This window comes from Anarrhichthys ocellatus, unplaced genomic scaffold (assembly GCF_004355925.1).
Source record: "Anarrhichthys ocellatus isolate YVR2014 unplaced genomic scaffold, GSC_Weel_1.0 scaffold12, whole genome shotgun sequence".
Taxonomy (NCBI): domain Eukaryota; kingdom Metazoa; phylum Chordata; class Actinopteri; order Perciformes; family Anarhichadidae; genus Anarrhichthys; species Anarrhichthys ocellatus.
The window spans coordinates 7371038-7388969 of NW_022280042.1; the positions used below are offsets into that span (position 1 = coordinate 7371038).

At 40.8% G+C, this 17932-nt stretch overlaps 2 protein-coding genes across 2 annotated transcripts; both read right to left on the reverse strand.

Annotated features, from left to right (window-relative positions):
* Positions 1 to 892: 892 nt before the first annotated feature.
* On the reverse strand, positions 893 to 5419 carry LOC116385914 (glucagon-like). The gene is made up of 5 exons (XM_031851679.1): positions 4269 to 5419; positions 3832 to 3987; positions 3228 to 3344; positions 2598 to 2741; positions 893 to 2517 (listed from the first exon to the last, which is right to left on the reverse strand). The coding sequence occupies exons 1-5, from the start codon at positions 4364 to 4366 to the stop codon at positions 2493 to 2495; spliced, it is 540 nt and encodes a 179-aa protein (XP_031707539.1). The 5' UTR covers positions 4367 to 5419; the 3' UTR covers positions 893 to 2492.
* Positions 5420 to 5519: 100 nt separating this feature from the next.
* LOC116385907 (dipeptidyl peptidase 4-like) lies at positions 5520 to 13614 on the reverse strand. The gene is made up of 26 exons (XM_031851671.1): positions 13503 to 13614; positions 13329 to 13416; positions 12775 to 12873; positions 12393 to 12484; positions 12156 to 12230; positions 12020 to 12072; positions 11733 to 11805; positions 11426 to 11546; positions 10831 to 10985; positions 10635 to 10732; positions 10417 to 10546; positions 9395 to 9433; positions 8962 to 9060; positions 8749 to 8819; positions 8446 to 8499; positions 8233 to 8345; positions 8072 to 8119; positions 7879 to 7977; positions 7493 to 7562; positions 7201 to 7395; positions 6885 to 6939; positions 6429 to 6528; positions 6281 to 6339; positions 6106 to 6178; positions 5912 to 5985; positions 5520 to 5828 (listed from the first exon to the last, which is right to left on the reverse strand). Exons 1-26 carry the CDS (start codon positions 13503 to 13505, stop codon positions 5736 to 5738), a joined length of 2229 nt encoding a protein of 742 aa, XP_031707531.1. The 5' UTR covers positions 13506 to 13614; the 3' UTR covers positions 5520 to 5735.
* Between the last annotated feature and the right edge of the window lie 4318 nt (positions 13615 to 17932).

Below are 17932 nucleotides of genomic sequence, written 5' to 3' on the forward strand. Positions count from 1 at the left end.
CAACAACGAGTTGTCCTTTAAGAAACCTGCCACAGAAAACTGCAAATGTGTGGAATTTGTGTGCATCATTTAATGCCGCTATTGACTTTGATGCACCTCACTATAGAAAACCTAAAAAGTAGATATTTGCCAATACTAATCTATTTCACTGGTACCCAAAAGAGTTGGATATATAGCGAATCTAGTAGTAATTTTTTGAAAGTATTAAATATACATTTTCTATATTCTGTATATCTAAATGTTTTTGTGACAGTGATTGCTCATATCACTCCAGGGTCCTCTCTATGGCTATTTTACAAACATAAGTCTCTCCTCCAGTCAAGCATTCCCCCAAAAACCAGTTAAAGGAATAGTTTGACATTCTGGGAAATACACTTATTAGTTTTCTGTTAGACGAGAAGATCGATACCTCTCTCATGTCTGTACGCTAAAATATGAAGCTAGAGCTAGCAGGCGGCTAGGTTAGCTTAGCATAAAGAATGAAACCGGTGAAACAGCTCGGCTGGCTCTGCCCAAAATGTAACAAAATCCCCCAGAATCTCATAATTTACTTTTTGTCTTGTGTTTTAATCTGTACAAAAAAGGCGATATGTGAAAACGCCATGTTTTTGTTTTGCCGTTTCTTGGCCGGGAGCTAGCGATAGCTTCATTTTTAGCATTTGGACACGAGAGGGGTTTTCGTCTTCTCATCTAAACTCACGACAATAAGCATATTAACCTAAATACACTATTCCTCTGTGGGCAGCATACAGCTTATTGGGAAACATTTTCAAGCTAGCAATTTCAGAATAGGTCGGCAATTTTCAGTACTTCTAGCTTCTCGGCCTTGGCTTTTTAAAAACCCATCCCGTTTGCCAACGCTGAACTAGGGTGACCACACAGAAACCTCTTCTATGTTTTCCACCTGCATCAATCTGTCATCGCGTCAGTAAGTGTCATCCATGGACATGTGATCTCCTATCCAAATGACCCTCATTGTGTTAGCATCTGAAGCTAATTGTTTTAAAAAGACCTGCATGACGGGGGAACAGACTTGACTGTCTCGCTGCAGCAGGACCAATGGTTACTTCTAAAGATGCAATAATAGGCTACCTTTTTTCTGGGAAGGGCAACATGTAATAAACGGTAAAGAGTCTTAACAATGTACAATACATAGTATATTTTATTCATGTAAAATGTTACTAATATATTACTAACATGAAGTCAGTGTTGAAGGCAGGCTTTTGTCGTAGATGTTCTTTTTCCCGTTGTCTAAGTGATGGTTCTTAGTTGAGTAGAGAAACTAATAAGTGGGGTCAGAATTATATCAATATCAAATGTTTTGACCACTTCTGTGCAAAATTCTGCCTTAAATTTGGTAGTGATAGCTGTATGCTTTCTGATTTGTTTCATGAGAACGAGAGTGTGGGTGAGTGAGAGCATAAATAAAGATCTTAAACAAGCCCTGCTAAGATGATGTGGTACTTTATTGATCCTTTTACTTGTACACAGGGAGGTCAGAGGTCAGCTAGTGAGACATATTCTCACTGTACTGCTATATATTTATATATATATATATATATATGTACATAACATTGCACCATCCTGTTTTGCCCCTGAGTTAATCTATTCAATGCTTCCTTGTTTCGACCTCTGACCTCAGGAGGAGCTCCACGTCTTTGGCTCCACTGGAGATGAGGGGTTGCTGAAGCTCATCCAGCCTTATGGCAGAAGGTCACGACTGTATCTCTGACCCATGATGCTGCCATCGATGCTCCCAGAGAGAGACCACTATCCTTTTTTCCCAGAAATAGTGGGAGGAGTCTGTGAAGTTTGCACTTCCTGAAGGCCTGTTTTGAATTGTGTTGTGTGGCCACGAGATGTGGAAGACTAGAACAGACTAGGTTTTACATAACACCCAGGGGGAAACCTCTTCCAATCTGTCACAAATGTCCACTCGGACTTTGTAGTCAAAGGTCACTGTGGTGTCTTTCTATTGTCTTAAGACATAAAAAAATGTTGAAAACATACTTAAATGAACTGATATACAGTACCTGTGAGCTGTTTAAAAAAATCTTCAGTAGGAACCAATATCTGGGAGCCACAATTATTGAAAAGTGATTATAATATCCATCTAAAAATAATCCCACAAACGCACAATGAAAAACTTTATTTTGCAGAGCGGATGAATAATCAATGAACTACGCTACACGTTTTTTCTATAGGCCTACCTGAGATTTCACTTTTTGTGTTCTTATATAAATATAGAAAATAATTTAAATTTGTAGAAAAAAATGTGCCCTTGATTCCTTGTCTTCTCTCTGGTGCACCGTGGAAGAGTCGTCGTTTTTTTTTTTTTGTATCTTTGCGTCACGAACGGTGAGTTAAAAAAAAGAAGACTTACAAATTTAAATATAGTGTTGACGTCACAACATGCAAAGCGGTATGGCTTTCTATTCCTCCTGTTTATGGCTTTGTGCGGAGCGCACAGAGGGGAGTCCTTGAGGAGCGTCTCATTGGTCCGCTTGTCTTTTCTTACTGCAAAAGAGAGAAAAACCACAATCACGAGTCTAGCATTTCTAGCGGTTATCGGCTCAGCCGTGCAACTGGGTTTTTACCTCTCCCCTGACGGCTTGGAGGTCATGACCCAGAGTAAATATTCCTTGGCAGCCATGGAGTCCAGCACTTTGTTCACATCACTGGTGAAGCTCCCATCTACATGCCTCCTGCTGAACGCTTCGCCCCGCCTGTCCGTTTCAGATCTGAGTATGTACACAGGCACACAATGTAAACACTGGCCAATAAGGGCCGGCGGCCCCGCAACGTGGAAAATCCCGCCAGTCCAACTGTTGTATTTGGCCCCCGGTGCAGTTTTCACCAAGAAATTTGTCTCGTCATTTTTCCCGAGAAGTGAATACATTGTGTCGCTCTGATCGTCCCGTGATTCGTTCAGCGTCCGCTTGCACAGTTGTTGTTTTGTTTGCTTCAAAACGAATCATTTCAATCAATCAACACACGGGTTGTAACACATCAATCAACACAGTGCAAGAAGTTCATGTGATTTATTTGAGGACAACCACAAGGAACATGAAGGGGAAAAAAACAAAAGAAAAGGAAAAGGAGGCACAAGAAGCAGTTGATTAGCTCTTTTGTCTCTGTCTCTCTCGTCACAGTGGAATCAGACACAGGCCGGTCGGGTTTTTAGGTACTGTAGGAGGAGGAGAGGGAGGGAGGGTCGGTCAGCCTACTCTCTTCTGACTTTTCCGGACTTGAGTTTGGCGACAAAATCTTTGATGGCCTGGTCATTGAGGTACGAGCTCACGTCGCTGGTGAAGGTCCCATCCGCGTGGCGCTTTTCTTCAGCACTGCGGACACACAGAGACACTCAGTGAGGGAAATGCTGAATATTATTTTAAAAGGCTGTCAGGGGGACACATCCCTGTTATCCAGTGGTGAAAAGTAACTAAGTAGACTTACTCAAGTAATGTAATAAATACAATTTGAAGATATTTCACTGAAATATATCAATTTTATGCTACTTTACACTACTCTACTACACTTTCGAGGGTCATATTGTACTTTTTACTCCACTACATTTATCTGCGCACACCTAGTTACTCTTCTGATTAAGTTTTGACATAAAAAAACAAACGTATAAAACAAAATATTCGGGAAAAGTAAAAACAAAAAGAATGTATATTTGTGTATCGCAGAACCGTTCTTCTTCTTTACTCTCCCGTTAATCATCTCACGACCCCTAAGAGTTATCTCAACGTTTCATTGGCTTAACAAGTCAAATCTTTTCACAATACAAATTCTCCTGGTGATTTTTGGAACGGATCCCACACTGACCCGCTCCTCTTGTTGTTCATCAGCCACCGAACGAAGTCCTGCGCCTTCCTGTCCTCCAGGTATTTGCTGTAGTCGTTTGAGAAGGTCCCCTCCGAATGTCTCTTGGTGTTCGACAGCTCCCTCGCCTCCTCCGCTAACGTCTCGTCTGCCTCGAAGCTACAGCGCAGCATGGAGAGCCAAGTTTGAGTTTACAAATGATTTGGCCTCTTTGGGATCTCATACGGGTCACATCACTCAGGCTATCTTATGAATGTTGCTATTTGGGATGCAATCAAAAATAAAACCACAATTTTAATTGTGAGTCAGTCAGATTTGAACACGGTTTCTTCTATTTCTGCAGGAAATAGGTAGGACGTTTTAACGCAAAGAAAAGTAGCGACAACCTGTGGTCCTGAGACTAAAACAAAACCTCATCTGTTTCAAAGGGATTTCTGTACCGTGAGCTGTCATCAGCTTCCTGCAGAGGAACCTGCCAGCTGCTCTGGACAAAGCCGAGGACCAGAAGGATACCAGCCAGGGAGTGGATGCTTTTCATGGTTATGACCTACACCACAGAACAGCACACACACACACACACACATAAAGAAAGAGTTTGCATATTGGATCCCAAAGCTAAAGTGGTTTCACCATTGCAAACAAAACCCGGCTCACCTTTTCGTCTCTCTTTCCAAAGAACGGTGCTGGTAGTTCCTCCGCTTGTTCCTGGTGTGTGTGTCTCTAGCTCTCCTCTCTTACTTTGTGCTCTTATATACTGTAACAGGAGGAAGGAGGACGGGTCTGCTCAGGTGGGCCCATTTCGCCACTCCGCCAGGTCCACCTGTTACTCTCAACCCATTAGACACACGGGCCCCGAATCAACAAGCCGAGCGTTTGCTCAGAGGGGAAAGACGCCGTTCATGCGTGCTGCCAGCCTGTACTTAGGTGTCAAGATCAAACACACGCAGCTCATCCTGTTAAGCAGAGTAGGGAAGATGCCTTAATGTGCTACTGTGTCATCATGACAGGCAGCGATACGTGTGCTGTCATATCTGGGAGGTGAGTCAGTATTTGTGGGTTTTTTCCGATGAAATTTAAAAGATGGGGGATATTGAGCTTTTTTTAATCTCTATTTTACAAGGGCCATTGTTTGATAAAGAGTGATGCTCTATAAAAATAAATCTTCACATATTGCTGTAAGACTCTCACATAGGCTGCAGTTCCCGATGTATTTTATCTGTTGAAAATAAATATTAGTATAGTGGCAAGGCTGAAAAAACTATTTTTCAATTATTATTTCCAAAATTTCCCAAAGTTTTATTCAATACAGTAAAGAGTACTGAGGTTGACTGTCAGAAAGGTAACTTATTTACCCTTCTCCTTTGTCTAGCAGGCTATTATTTCCCACAAGACTAAAGGCCTTTGCACACCAAGCCTGTTTTTTTTGTCCGAAATTGACGTTTAAAACAACCTCAAGTTGTGTCTATCAGGCTGTAGACTACTTGCTAAGTGCTATAGCATGCTAACATACTCACAAGGATAAATGCTAACATGCTAATTTTAGGTAGACTTTCCATATTGACCGTCTTTGTTTTGTTTGTAAGCATTTGCTAATAATTACCGCTAAACACAAAGTACAGCGGAGGCCAATGGTTTTGCTGGTGTTTGGTCAACTAAGATGGTGAACAAACTAAACATTAAGTCAAATAACAACCTCTTTAAAACTTTAATCAATGAAACAAAAAAAATTACAAAATAAATCACATTTTTCATGTCTGTGTTACAAGTAAAACTGTAAGTTAAAATTTACAGATAAGCTTTTTTTTCTGACTTCTCAGACACAGAACTATATTATGACATTTTGTACTTTTCTGGCGTTTGGAGCACTAATTATTCACATGAGGCAATGTAAAGAGATCCAGTGGACCTCATGCAAAGCACCTCTGTAGGAAGTGACTCATGTGTGTGTAGACGTGTTGGTAGGCCGAGCCGCCGAGCCCATGATCCTTGTCCGTGTACCACTAAAAGATGCAAAAAAAGAGAAATATTACTCTATGACACTAAGCCACACTCTTCCAGTCATTGGATTTTCCACATTACTCACCATCGCCTCAAAGTCCACCTGCTCGTCCACCAGAGCTTCAGAGATCTCGGCTGCCTGCTGGAAATGAACATTGTCTAGAAAAACAACAACGTGAGATGATTAACAAGCCTCTCAACGCATAGGGCCTATTGGCATCACTGTATAACATATAACTTAAATCGTTAACAGATAAATAGTAGCCCTGCATAACTCACCGTCAGCTGTTCCATGAACCAGAAGATACTGCACTGAATGGAAATTCTTGGCCCTGGCAGTTACTGTGGAATTCTGCACACAATCAGATTTATGGTTATTGGTGACCACAGGCGTGACGAATATCGACCGTCAGATACGAGAGACGATCGCGATATCGCTGAGTGGGAAACTCACAATGTAGGCCGGATAATTCTCTGAGGGCTCCATCATGTAGCGCTCCGTGTAGATGGAATCTGGAATAAACAGACGGATTATTGCCGATATTGTGCGCCGTATAGCGAGTGTGTTCGGTCTGAGGAGGTTGTAAGCATGAAGCACTTACCATAATATTCCCATTTGGACACTGGAGCGACCGCCATTCCACATTTGAAAACTCCACTTCCAGATCCCAAGGCCATTGACGTCACGTATCCGCCGTAAGACTGTGACAGAAAGACAGCTCATAACTGCAGCTCGTCCTAACCCTTTAGTAAAGTCAGAGCACACTGACGGCAGGGTGCAACATGAACTCATTGTTCAGGGCCCTTTATTGCCATCTGAACTATTAAATTAAATTAAAACACTGCATATTTCTTCAAGCTACAGCCGGTAACTGAATACCGATCAAGATGCTGTTACTGCATTGCCTATTTCTTGCCTCAAAAGTTATAAATAATAAATAAATAAATAAATTTAAAAACCAAAAAATCATTATCAGCAGGGACGAATGTAATACATCATTTTTGATCACTTTTGTGTTTAAGGAAAAGTGTTTCTATACAAGGTCTTGATAACTTACCCAGCCCCAAATAGCAATTCTGTCTTTGTCAACATAGCCCATTTTGATGAATTCCCTAAAATACAAGAAAAAGACAATTATCTCAACATGGGGCAGTAATTTAAAAGGATGTCGACAGGCTTTCTGATCATCACCGTCACTCCGTGATGCTCATGATGACTGCTGTGTGTATGTCTGTGTACACCTGATAGCAATTCAACCACAGAAACATGTCAAATCTAGTTTGATCAAGCTTTCCTGGGAAACGGAGGGTGAAGCTGTTTGTTCGAGCGGGGGGACGCATTGACTTGTCTAAACCGGTCCTCGCTTTCCTTACCTGGCTGCTGTTATCTGATCTTCCACTTCATAGGTTCCCAGACCTTTGTAGATTGCGTGCATTAACTTGTCGCCTTGGTACCCGCTTCCTCTTCCATCAAAGCTGGCGACGATGACTTTCTCAGTGCTGGCCAGGTAGGTGGACCAGCTCACCCTGTAGACGTAGTCTGCTTTCTGACTGCAGGGACCGGCATACCTGGACGGTTGGGCAACATTTAGTATCAGCTTATGAACTGTCCATTGAAAAGCATTTATAATTAAATGTTAGTTCTTTATTTTTGATAAATTCTTACACATCTATTAGTAAAGGGTACTTCTTGGATTCATCAAAACCTGGAGGCAAAAACATCTGGTACCAGAGATCTGTCAAACAGATTAGAAAGATGTGAATAATCATTGATGGTGAGTGGAAAACAGTGGTGGAAGACATACTCTCTTTTCACTTTCAAGTAGCTCCCAATCTATATAATAGTGTCCTTCAACATTTTGGGAATAACGCATATTTGCGTTCTTGCTGTGGGCTGGATGAGAAGATTGATACCACTCTCATGAAGCTACCGCAAGTAGCCGGTTAGCTTAGCTTAGCACAAAGAGTGGAAACAGGGGGCTCGGTCTAACAGTAACAAAGTCTACCCATCTGCAACTCTTTGTTTAATTCGTGGCTGTTGAATTCACTTACTGTATCCTTGGAGTGTGATGGAGCGGCGTCGCATAGTCGGCATTTGGATGTCAGCTATCAGGCTGCTAAATGCTTGATTGTCCTCCAAAACATTGAGCTCTACAAATTAAAAAAAGATATAGATGGCTCATTAGAATAACATTTTCTCCTTCTTTGATATTATTTCAGATTTTATTTCAAATTTCTGGATCACCTTTATCATTCCTGTTATCCATGAGAGAATGGTAAGGAATGCCAGGACCTGTGCGTAAGAATGACAACAATAGTATAAGCTATTATTGTATATGATATATTCTGTATACATAATAATAATGCAATATACCACCGTATGTATTACACAAAAGTATAACTGACCGCTGCAGCTCATACGGTAGAAGGAGGCATTGTGGCTGAAGTAGGCAGAGTTATACTGACAGTCTTCTCCGCGGAACCCACAAGTCAGACACTTGGGCCCTTGTTTGGTCCACCTGACACACACACACTCACTTTAAGTCTGAAGAAATGCTTTGTATCAAAAATGATGAAATAACAAAAAAGAATATTAAAATTGTCAAATAAAGCCCTTACTTGTAAACGTTCCTTCCACCTGGCTTGTTGCCCTCTTCATTACTTGAATAATATCTGAGGAATGTTATGAATGAGTGAGAAGGAATTTTCAGATGACAATTTTCTCTTAAACTCCAAATATAGTATTTGCATAATATCATGCATTAAAGACACTAAAGACACACAATATTTCCGATCATTCGCAGACTACAGGAAGCTGTACAGTCATGCAGTGTGGAAATATCCATCCATTTTTCTCTCAAGAGAGAAATTGTGTGCTCGTCAGGCGTTATGCAGCTGTATGCAGATGACACAGCAACTTACACACTGTCTGCAGTTACTTTCAGAATGTCGATGACTTCCCATGCTCCAAAGGTGATTGCTGTAGCTGTGCCCTGCATGGTGAGTCAGAGCAGAATGTGCAGAATGCTACAGAAAAACAATGGATACTGCACAATATGGGTCATATTGTGCAATTCTCAAAAAAGGGGCAATTTGCCGTTGTTATACTGGACTAAAATAAATCATTCAACCTACCCCAACCACATGATGGATGTGCTTGTACCCTTCGGTGTTGCTCATCAACAGGTAATAGCTGTTCTTGTCTTCGTCAAAGACTGGTTCTGGTGGAGAGAACTAAAAAGAACAGATGTGTAAATCTTAGAAAACTAAATATAGTATAGTTTTATTTAAAAGGAAAGGTTTGGTAATGTGTGAAAGTAGCTGGGCACTGTAGTTATCATCATTATTGGGACTATTTTCAGCGGCAGAATAATCCACATTTCGTGCTTTAGTGAGTATTTTGGTAAGCAGGGGAGTGATTGTGGGATTGAGTCAAAATAAACAATAGTGTGTGTATTCATGGTAGGTTTTTGGACAACTATGGAGCTCTAAGACACAGGGGAAGAAGAAATATCAGGCTTTAACACACAAAATATATATATAACCTTTAATTGTGCACTGGACATACCCTTCCAATCCATCCATTGAGACTCTTCACCTCCAGGTGCTGTAAAAAGAGATACACTTAGTTTTTATAGCTGCACTAAGCTAGATTTTATTACAACTTACAAGCCTTATCAGTCTTCGCTAAAAGAGATGTTGCAACACAGAACAAAATTTGATAAACCCTTCAGCTAACATTGGAGTGGAAGGGCTTAGCAAGCAAAAGCAAAAATGTCTTCATGTGTTTACAACCAGGTTAAATCAACAACTGTGACTCCCAGTGACTTAGCATTATGATCATTAATAAAAGGAACAATGTGAACAGCAAGAGTTTGTGACATGGAGCTTAGAAAATAAATGCTCATGATTCAGTATTGCTCAGTATATAAGTAGGTCTTGCTATATTCCAGGTAGTTAAAAGGATAACTTGTTTAAGTCTGTCGTAAAACAATACGCTGTGTTTTATTGGTTATTGGCTCTATAGATAGCAATGTCAGTTGGTCTACCACTTTGGTCCAGACCAAAATATCTCAAGAACTACTGATGGATTCTCGTAGAAGTTTGTACAAACATCTGTGGTCCCCAGAGGATGAGGCCTCATGGGCTTCCCCATGTGCATCTACGGCTGTACTTTGTGTTCAGTGCGAATTAGCAAATGTTAGCATGCTAACACGCCAAACTAAGATAGTGAATGAGATAAACATTCCACCCACTAAACATCAGCATTGTCACCACACGCATGTTAGCGTGCTGATATTAGCATTTCATTCAAAAGCCTCACAGAGCCGAGGGCCAGTATGAATAAGAGAAAAATTCACATCTGCCAATTACTCTTTCTATGTACATATGGAAAACTGAATATTAGTATTTAAAACCTTTAGCTTATCCTCCCTTTCAGTAAAACATGTTGCTCTGTGTAGGTTTAACTTCTATTTAAATGTTTACATGGTTTGGGCTTGCATAGTATCTCTGTGTAACACCAGTGTCCAATTGTATGCTATATAATGTAGAAACACCATAATACTTCTTCATAATATCTTGTTTTACCTCATCGGGAACCCAGCTGACTCCACTAAAATTGTAGATCTGAAGGATGAGGTGGTTTTGTGCTCTCTTCAGCCATTGGACAGCAAGACGTTCATCGGTTGCCCAAGTAACAGTCGCCAAGTAGTGCTCACTATGGGGCAACAAACAAATATTTCAGCTTTTTTTTGTTCCTGATTTACTTCCCTATAATAATAATAATAGAGAGGCTGATTCATTACCTCGAGCTGAAGGAGGCTGGAACAACAACCTCAGAGATATTAGTTTTGTTGTCAGTGTCCACAACAAACAGTCTCACAGTAGGGTTGGGAGTACCAGGCTGCACAACAGAAGGATGTAAGATACACACGTTGATTGAATACATTGATCCCAGTACAAGCTCGTTAGAGTCAGACAAGGCCCGGATGGACGTCCCACCTTTGGATATGGAATGGAAACAGTGCTGGGGTACTGGTTCTCGCCATACCAGGCGTACTCTATGGTGTGGACGTCTGTGTCGTTGGTCTCAACGTAAGCCACGTACTTTCCTCCAGGGGACCACCAGAGGCCCTGATTGGATGAGAACATCTCCTCTGTAAGGGGGAAAGTGTGAAGCTGCGTTAGGGTTCAGGACTTCCATGGGGGACTTCCAAGTGACTACGGAAGTGACATTACTTAAGTATGGAAGTTGTGTGACATATACTGTAAGTCAATGTTGACTTCTGGTTTCACACAGGACATGAACAGAGGTCTCCTGGGTGAAAGTCCAGTGTTTTTAAACCCCAACCCCGCCCGGCCCCGCCCTCTTCTGTCCTGGTTCAGAATTTCGTGGTTTGCATACGAATCGATTAAATACGAATTTTAGTGCATTGCTTTTCGTAGTTTTAGTACAGCCATGAACAGTGTATCAGAACAACTGGAAAGGAGTAAATCATTCTCATCTGAGAGTCAAAGGTGAAAATCTCTTACTTTGGTGGAACAATTAATTGGGTGTTGTAGTGTTGCTCTCTGTGTGACATCATGTGCCACTTACCCTCATACACCCAGTCTGGGATCCCATTCAAAATCAGATTCTCCTTGCCATTGTCAGTGACTTGCTTCGGGGGCGACCCAGAGCTGATCTTTATATACACATTGTTTTTCCAAACATAGGCCTGAAAATAAAAACACAAATACGTGGGTTTAAAGAAAGGCCAGCCTGGTTTGTTCACAACGAACCTAGTTTGCTCTGCTCAAGTGTTTGGGAAAGGTCGATCACCTCATCCATCACCAACCTTCAAAGCCCAACCGTCGCTCAAAGTTATGCACATAACAGTAATCATTACGTGTGCAAAGCTTACCAATTTGTTCCCCTGAGGAGCCCAGGCAAAGTACTGGATCTCTTCAGGAATGTCAGAGGGTGGGAGAAATGTGCTGAGATGAAGCGAAATGAAAAACAGATTGGTGAAACTGTGATGAGCTGTACCATTTTTTTCATTTCAGAAGAAATATTCTAAAATAATCTACTTTGCACGTTAAACATGGACCATTTGGTGGATGCTTTTAACTGACGTGCATTGCATTATTATAAGTGCATGAATGTAACACGCCATAGGAAACCACATACTTTCAGAATAAGGGTACTTACTTTAATACCCGGTCATAGAGTGAATATGTAGCAGTAAAAGAATGCCGCCACAGCTAATGGGACAAAAAAACAACAACACTGTAGTGTGAACAGTTTAAATCTGCGTCCGATTTATGTGAATAAAAGCTGATTGTACCTTGGAACGTTTGCTCATGAATGCAACATAGTTGCGGTCAGCGGACAGCTGGTAATCATAAGCGCCCTTTTCGCTCTGTATCGGGAAAAATAAAACTTTTGTGAGAGTTTCACAGAACCATGCTCATGACCTCACAGACAAGACTGTGACTGTTTCGGACGGGTATGTAGTTTTCATGCCAATTTCATGCGGTTACACAAATGAAGCGCACAGATGCACTCGGGGTGGACGACTTACGAAGTTGTCTCTGCTCAAGAACTCAGAGGACACTCCTGTGACCACGTTCTGGAGGAAAACTGAGCCCTGGGACTTATTCAGAAACTCGTGATCTGTGAAAGATGAGGGGGGAAAAAAAGTCAAATAGAATTTAATATTTGATTTAAAATGGAGGACAAGCATGCAAATCCCAAAAAACATCAGCTAAACAGACAAAGTCGTGGAGCAATAATTCACACACACATGAATGAGGGGATCAATCTAAGTGAATTAGTAACTAGAATGAAGGAGGACTGTAGCTGACTGATAGCAAAGCATCCTTTAGGACACATTTATAGCCGTGTGGCTGTAATCAGTGTCACCTCCACTTTATCGCTCCTTTCCACGGGTGTAATAATCTCACCTGAGATCCACCTCATGCTGATGGACTTTGGTTTCAGTGAACTGTTGAAGACATCCTCCAGTGTGAAAAATCTCGTGTTCTTGTTCCCCTCCTGCTCCTCTGAAAAACAACAACACATTGGCAGGGACTTGAAGGTCACATGTTATAGATATGATATTATACACACACATATCCGGTCATCATTATAAAGGAAGGCAAGTGCTGTAAAGGCTGTGACTGATAATGACAGGGGAAATATTGCTCACGGGTAAGTGCGTATTTGGGGCTATTTATGTCATATGTGTGCTGAGTGAAAATGAAACTATTTAAAGGCACACACGTGTTGTATCAGAGAAACACCCTGAATTTGTGTTTTATTTTGAAATGGAAGCATAAATTGCTTTACATGTACGCATAGGCTTATTTTGAAGCGGTGCCATTTCAAACAGATCATGCGTAATGACGCATGCGTAAAGCGACTAAACGGCGCCCCGCACCACAACAAAAAACAACAGCAGCGCGCTGATGCCAAACATGTGAAACATGTTAATCATCTAAATAGCAGAAAGACTCACCTTTCAAGAATATAGCCGTGGGTACCGCTATCAGAATGACGACCACCGCCACCCCGAACACTCCGAGGAGCACCTTACCGATGGAAACCTGCGCAGAGGTGAGCGGACCATAAAGTCAGAAATGCTCCCCCGGACATTAACACCTGATATGTGAGTATTAACAAAACCACCAACCATCGTTTCTGCGCTGAGGTGAAAGTGTGAGACCGATATCACCGTCCGAATCACAAGCCCGTCGGTGCACGCGCGCGCGCGGAGCAGACTGCACTTTAGAGTTATGGCACACGCGTGCTTTTGCTCGGTAAATATTATCTCAACTAAAGTTTCAAAGGTGGGGACAATAAATGCGCAGCGGAGCGAATTTCGCCAGAATGCATGCCGGTGGTGTTTGAGGAAGTTAGCGGCTACTTTTAAGGCCGTTCCCCCAAAGTGTCCACTATTCCCTTCATGTATCCTAAGCATTCATATACGGCCATCTATTTGAGAATGTGGCCAAAATACAGACTATTCTACTCGTAAACTGCAGTTCAAATAAGTAGTATTTTTGTTCAAAGCTGCAACATTCATATGTTTTTAACAAATGCAGTATTCTTGTCTAACAGGGACTTTTTGAATTATGTTTACTGAGTAAAGAGCTTGGATTGGTTGCACAGCAGATCCTGGTACAGTACAGTGACTCATGATAATCCAGCTGGTCGTACAGGCAAACATATTCCTCCTTAAGAAATGCAGACCAAAGGAAAACAAAAATTCTACCTGGGTACAGAAAATACATCTTTGGAAATCAATGAATATGCAGAATATAAGGGATGCCTTTGGTCCAGTTCAGGGTTAAACAGATTCATATGGTATGTAAAGTAAATATAATACTATACGATAATGTCAGTATCAGCTAATTTAAAGTTAGACATTTTTTAAAGGTGGATATGAATATCTTTTAACTCAATGCACTTGAATGTTTTATATTATTTTAGGCAGCAAAAAATCGATAAAATGAATTTGAATTATTGCAAACATAAAAAAAAGTATGAATGAAAACATGGACAAATATCCAAATTAATAGAAAACATCACAGCATTCATACTGTAGATGTAGATCATAATTATTGCTCATCCGTCTCAGTTTAATGCCAATTTCTCTTTTATGAGTACCACATTTGACGATGAATTCCCCACTTCATGAGAAGATTACGAGTACCATTATTTTGTATATTCAGTATTGCCATCTTCATGATTTGGAAAACAAAAGGATCTTTGCTCCACTGCTTTTAGCCATGCTAGTGCCAAGGCTCCAGGGGTGGCAATGTTGGGTGGAAATACTGACTGGAATATCTCCACTACTATGGATTGCCAAGAAATTGGGCACATACGTTCACGGTCCCCAGAGGACGAATCATCCCACTGACTTTTCATGACGTTGTGAATTTGTGAATTTGAGTTAAGTGTCAATTAACAATAAATAAATGCCAAGAAGTTAGGTCCAGACATGTATTCATGTCCCCCACTAAATGAATTGTATTTTGTGATCAAAAGCTCAAACTTCCAACGTGTCCAATACTTTGGTTTTTGATAAACTACCTGCAAAACTATGACACTCCCATCAGCCTCGGCTGTTCTTTGTGCTTAGTGCTAATTTGATAATGTTAGCATGCTAAACTGATATGGTGTACATGGTAAACAGTACGGTCAGTGATATTTTTTGGGCGTGACCCGCCCTACTCGGCCTCTGATTGGCTTACCCAGATAGTCTTACCCTTAGGCTAACCAATTTCACTGCTCATGCCTAAACCTAACCAACCCAACCAATGAAGACATTAGCCAATCAGAGGCGGTTGAAGGCGGGTCATGCCTTTGCCCAAATATAGTCCTGGCCCTAGTCCATGTATCAGTTGACTTTACATGACTTTTGGATGACTGATAACAGCTGTACAGATGGGACGAAGGCTGATAAACTGTCAACTGTCATAAACGCCATATACGCTGTATCAGAATAATATGATATTTTAACAAGACAGCGTCAAGCACACTTTGGTTTCGCAGGGGGACTAAAAATAAAGTCAGTGGAAGTTTCCCACTTTGCATCTACTGCATACGTGTTGACCAGTCACAGTCAATGCTAAAAGCCTGTTAAAAGCTTAACAAATATAAAGCTGAGCCTTTATGGGGAATAGACATCAGACCCCCCACTCCGGACATCCTCAGCAAACAAATAGACAGTGGATGTCTTCCCTAATGCAGCACGGCTTGTTTGAAGAGCGTTACCTCATAGATGCCTTCCATTTACCCGACACTAAGCCTAACTAAAACCGTTTATAGGTGTCACTTTGACCACTTGTGGGCTTGTTGGACAGATAGTGTTGGAGACAGAGAGAGAGAGAGAGAGAGAGAGAGAGAGAGAGAGAGAGAGAGAGAGAGAGAGAGACAGAGAGAGAGAGAGAGAGAGAGAGAGAGAGAGAGAGACAGAGAGAGAGAGAGAGAGAGAGAGAGAGAGAGAGATTTATGAGATTTGTGATTTAAATGTAATTTAAATGTCTCTACAGTTGTTTCCACAAACAATAAAAAAAAAATAGGAAACGTGTCAAAAGTGTATAAGGTTTAGGGAATAAATCAACAAACCAAAAGTATTTGATTTTAAAACAAGGCCTCAAACTATCAATTATTAGATTAGCCTGCTGATTATATTTTGTATTTATGAAAAAAAGCCTGTCACAAGTTCTGAAAGTGACTTCAAATGTCTTTTTTTTGTCTCAAAGATCTGTAAATATATATATATATATATATATATATATATACACATACACTGGGTATTTGCACTTGAACGTCTGAACCACTTCCTCTGAGGAAAATGTCCAGTGTTTATTCACGGGGATAAACACAGATGCTGGGTTGGGATTTCAACAGATGTGCCTGGTGAAAGTGTCAGCACTGTAATTGCTTTCTTGGCTCGAGGTTGAATAGCGTTGGAGTTTGGAAGTTATTGTCTGGCAGAACTGTGAGGGGAAATTGCTGCGGTCAGAAATGGGTCAGTCAATATCCTCTATTAACATCTGTGTGTATCTGCTGAATGTACTGCAGCAGCTGCAACGGCTTTTACATTATGTAGTGTTTTTACACTGTGGTATTATTACTTTAATAATGTGGTGGAAGAAGTACTCAGATCTTTTACTTAAGTAACAGTTTAAATACAACAATGTAAGTACTCCATTTCATTAAAAGTCCTCCTTAAAGGGACAGTGTGTGGGATTTGGGGGCATCCAGTGGTGTGGTTGCAGATTGCAACCAGCTGAATACCACTTCACTCAAATCACATTAAGTGTATTATCAGCACAATATACCTACATGTCTGCTACTCGCATTTATATTCATTTTTTTTACTTAAAAAAATAAATTAAAAGCACCTCTGAGAGCTTCCAACAATTATTTTCCAGGCAATGAAACTCAACACAGCTTTTTTGTTAACTAGTCAACAGACGAAAGTGTTGGAAACCACTGATTTAATCTAAAACAATGTGTATGTATTTTAAGCAAAGTACAAGTACCTCAACATTGTACTTACTTACTTTCTACTGGTGCTTTCACTTAAGTAAAGGAGTAGAGTAATTCTCCCACCAATACTATACAGTATACAGTCACTTTCTCTTTGTTTGAAGTTCATCATGCGACTTCAAATTCTAATAAAACTATGTAGGTATTTCACATTATTCAGCTCAAACATCAACACGATATCAGAGGCATTGCAACATATTTACCTTCATAGCCGCCGGTGTATGCCCTCATGAGCCCGCTGCACTATCAGGCCCTCAGCACCGTCCACACTTGCACTAATCTGACTGTTACAGCAGTGTGTGTTAGTGTCACCTCCCACCGCAGATGTGTGGTTCAGTTAGAGCCGTAAGAGACAACAGACCTCAGCAGGAAGCTTTGCACTTTCACACTGCATTTCCTCTGAATTTCACTCAAGGGTCAAATACAGTGCAGATGTGGCTCCTCAAATCGCCTCCAGCGCTGTGGATTCTCACCTTGTAGCTTCCGATAAATTTGAGTTGACTTGTGTCTCATCTTCAAGGTTAATAAAGCAGACAACTGATTGAAATAAGAGCTGTTTACACAAAAATGTTGGTAAACTCAAGTAAAGGCGTGGACTGGCCGTCATTGTAAGTCTTTATAGCTTGAGCACTTGGTGTGGAAGTTAGTTTGCACACAGACTATTCTCAGTGGACTTAACTAAACTAAGTCAATTAAATAAAGCTAAAGAAATAAATAAAGAAGCGACCTGCCGGACAAGTTAACATTTACAGGGCGAGAAGAGACCCTTCCTAACTTAGTGCCAAAACGTACGGAACATACTGAAATTTAAAAAAAAGCAAGAAGAAGAGTTTTTATATTCCTTATGAAGGTCACCTTTCAAGTAAAATGGCCTCATGTGTTTGTTTCATTTCATTTGATTCCACTTCTGGTTCCTCTTCATTGTGTTATACAGTGGGTACGGAAAGTATTCAGACCCCTTTCAATTGTTCACTCTTTGTTTCATTGCAGCCATTTGCTAAAATCAAAAAAGTTCATTTTATTTCTCATTAATGTACACTCAGCACCCCATCTTGACAG

Bases quoted from the DNA above. Each gene is read 5' to 3' on its own strand.
- LOC116385914 (XM_031851679.1), bottom strand. From the start codon at position 4,366: ATGAAAAGCATCCACTCCCTGGCTGGTATCCTTCTGGTCCTCGGCTTT. The intron at 3,988-4,268 runs GTACAGAAATCC...GCTGCGCTGTAG, and splicing joins GAAGCTGATGACAGCTCACG to CTTCGAGGCAGACGAGACGT. The intron at 2,518-2,597 runs GTAAAAACCCAG...TCTCTTTTGCAG, and splicing joins TCCAAGCCGTCAGGGGAGAG to TAAGAAAAGACAAGCGGACC.
- LOC116385907 (XM_031851671.1), bottom strand. The intron at 8,120-8,232 runs GTCAGTTATACT...TCTTACGCACAG, and splicing joins CTACCGTATGAGCTGCAGCG to GTCCTGGCATTCCTTACCAT. The intron at 6,179-6,280 runs GTGAGTTTCCCA...GATTGTGTGCAG, and splicing joins AGAATTATCCGGCCTACATT to AATTCCACAGTAACTGCCAG.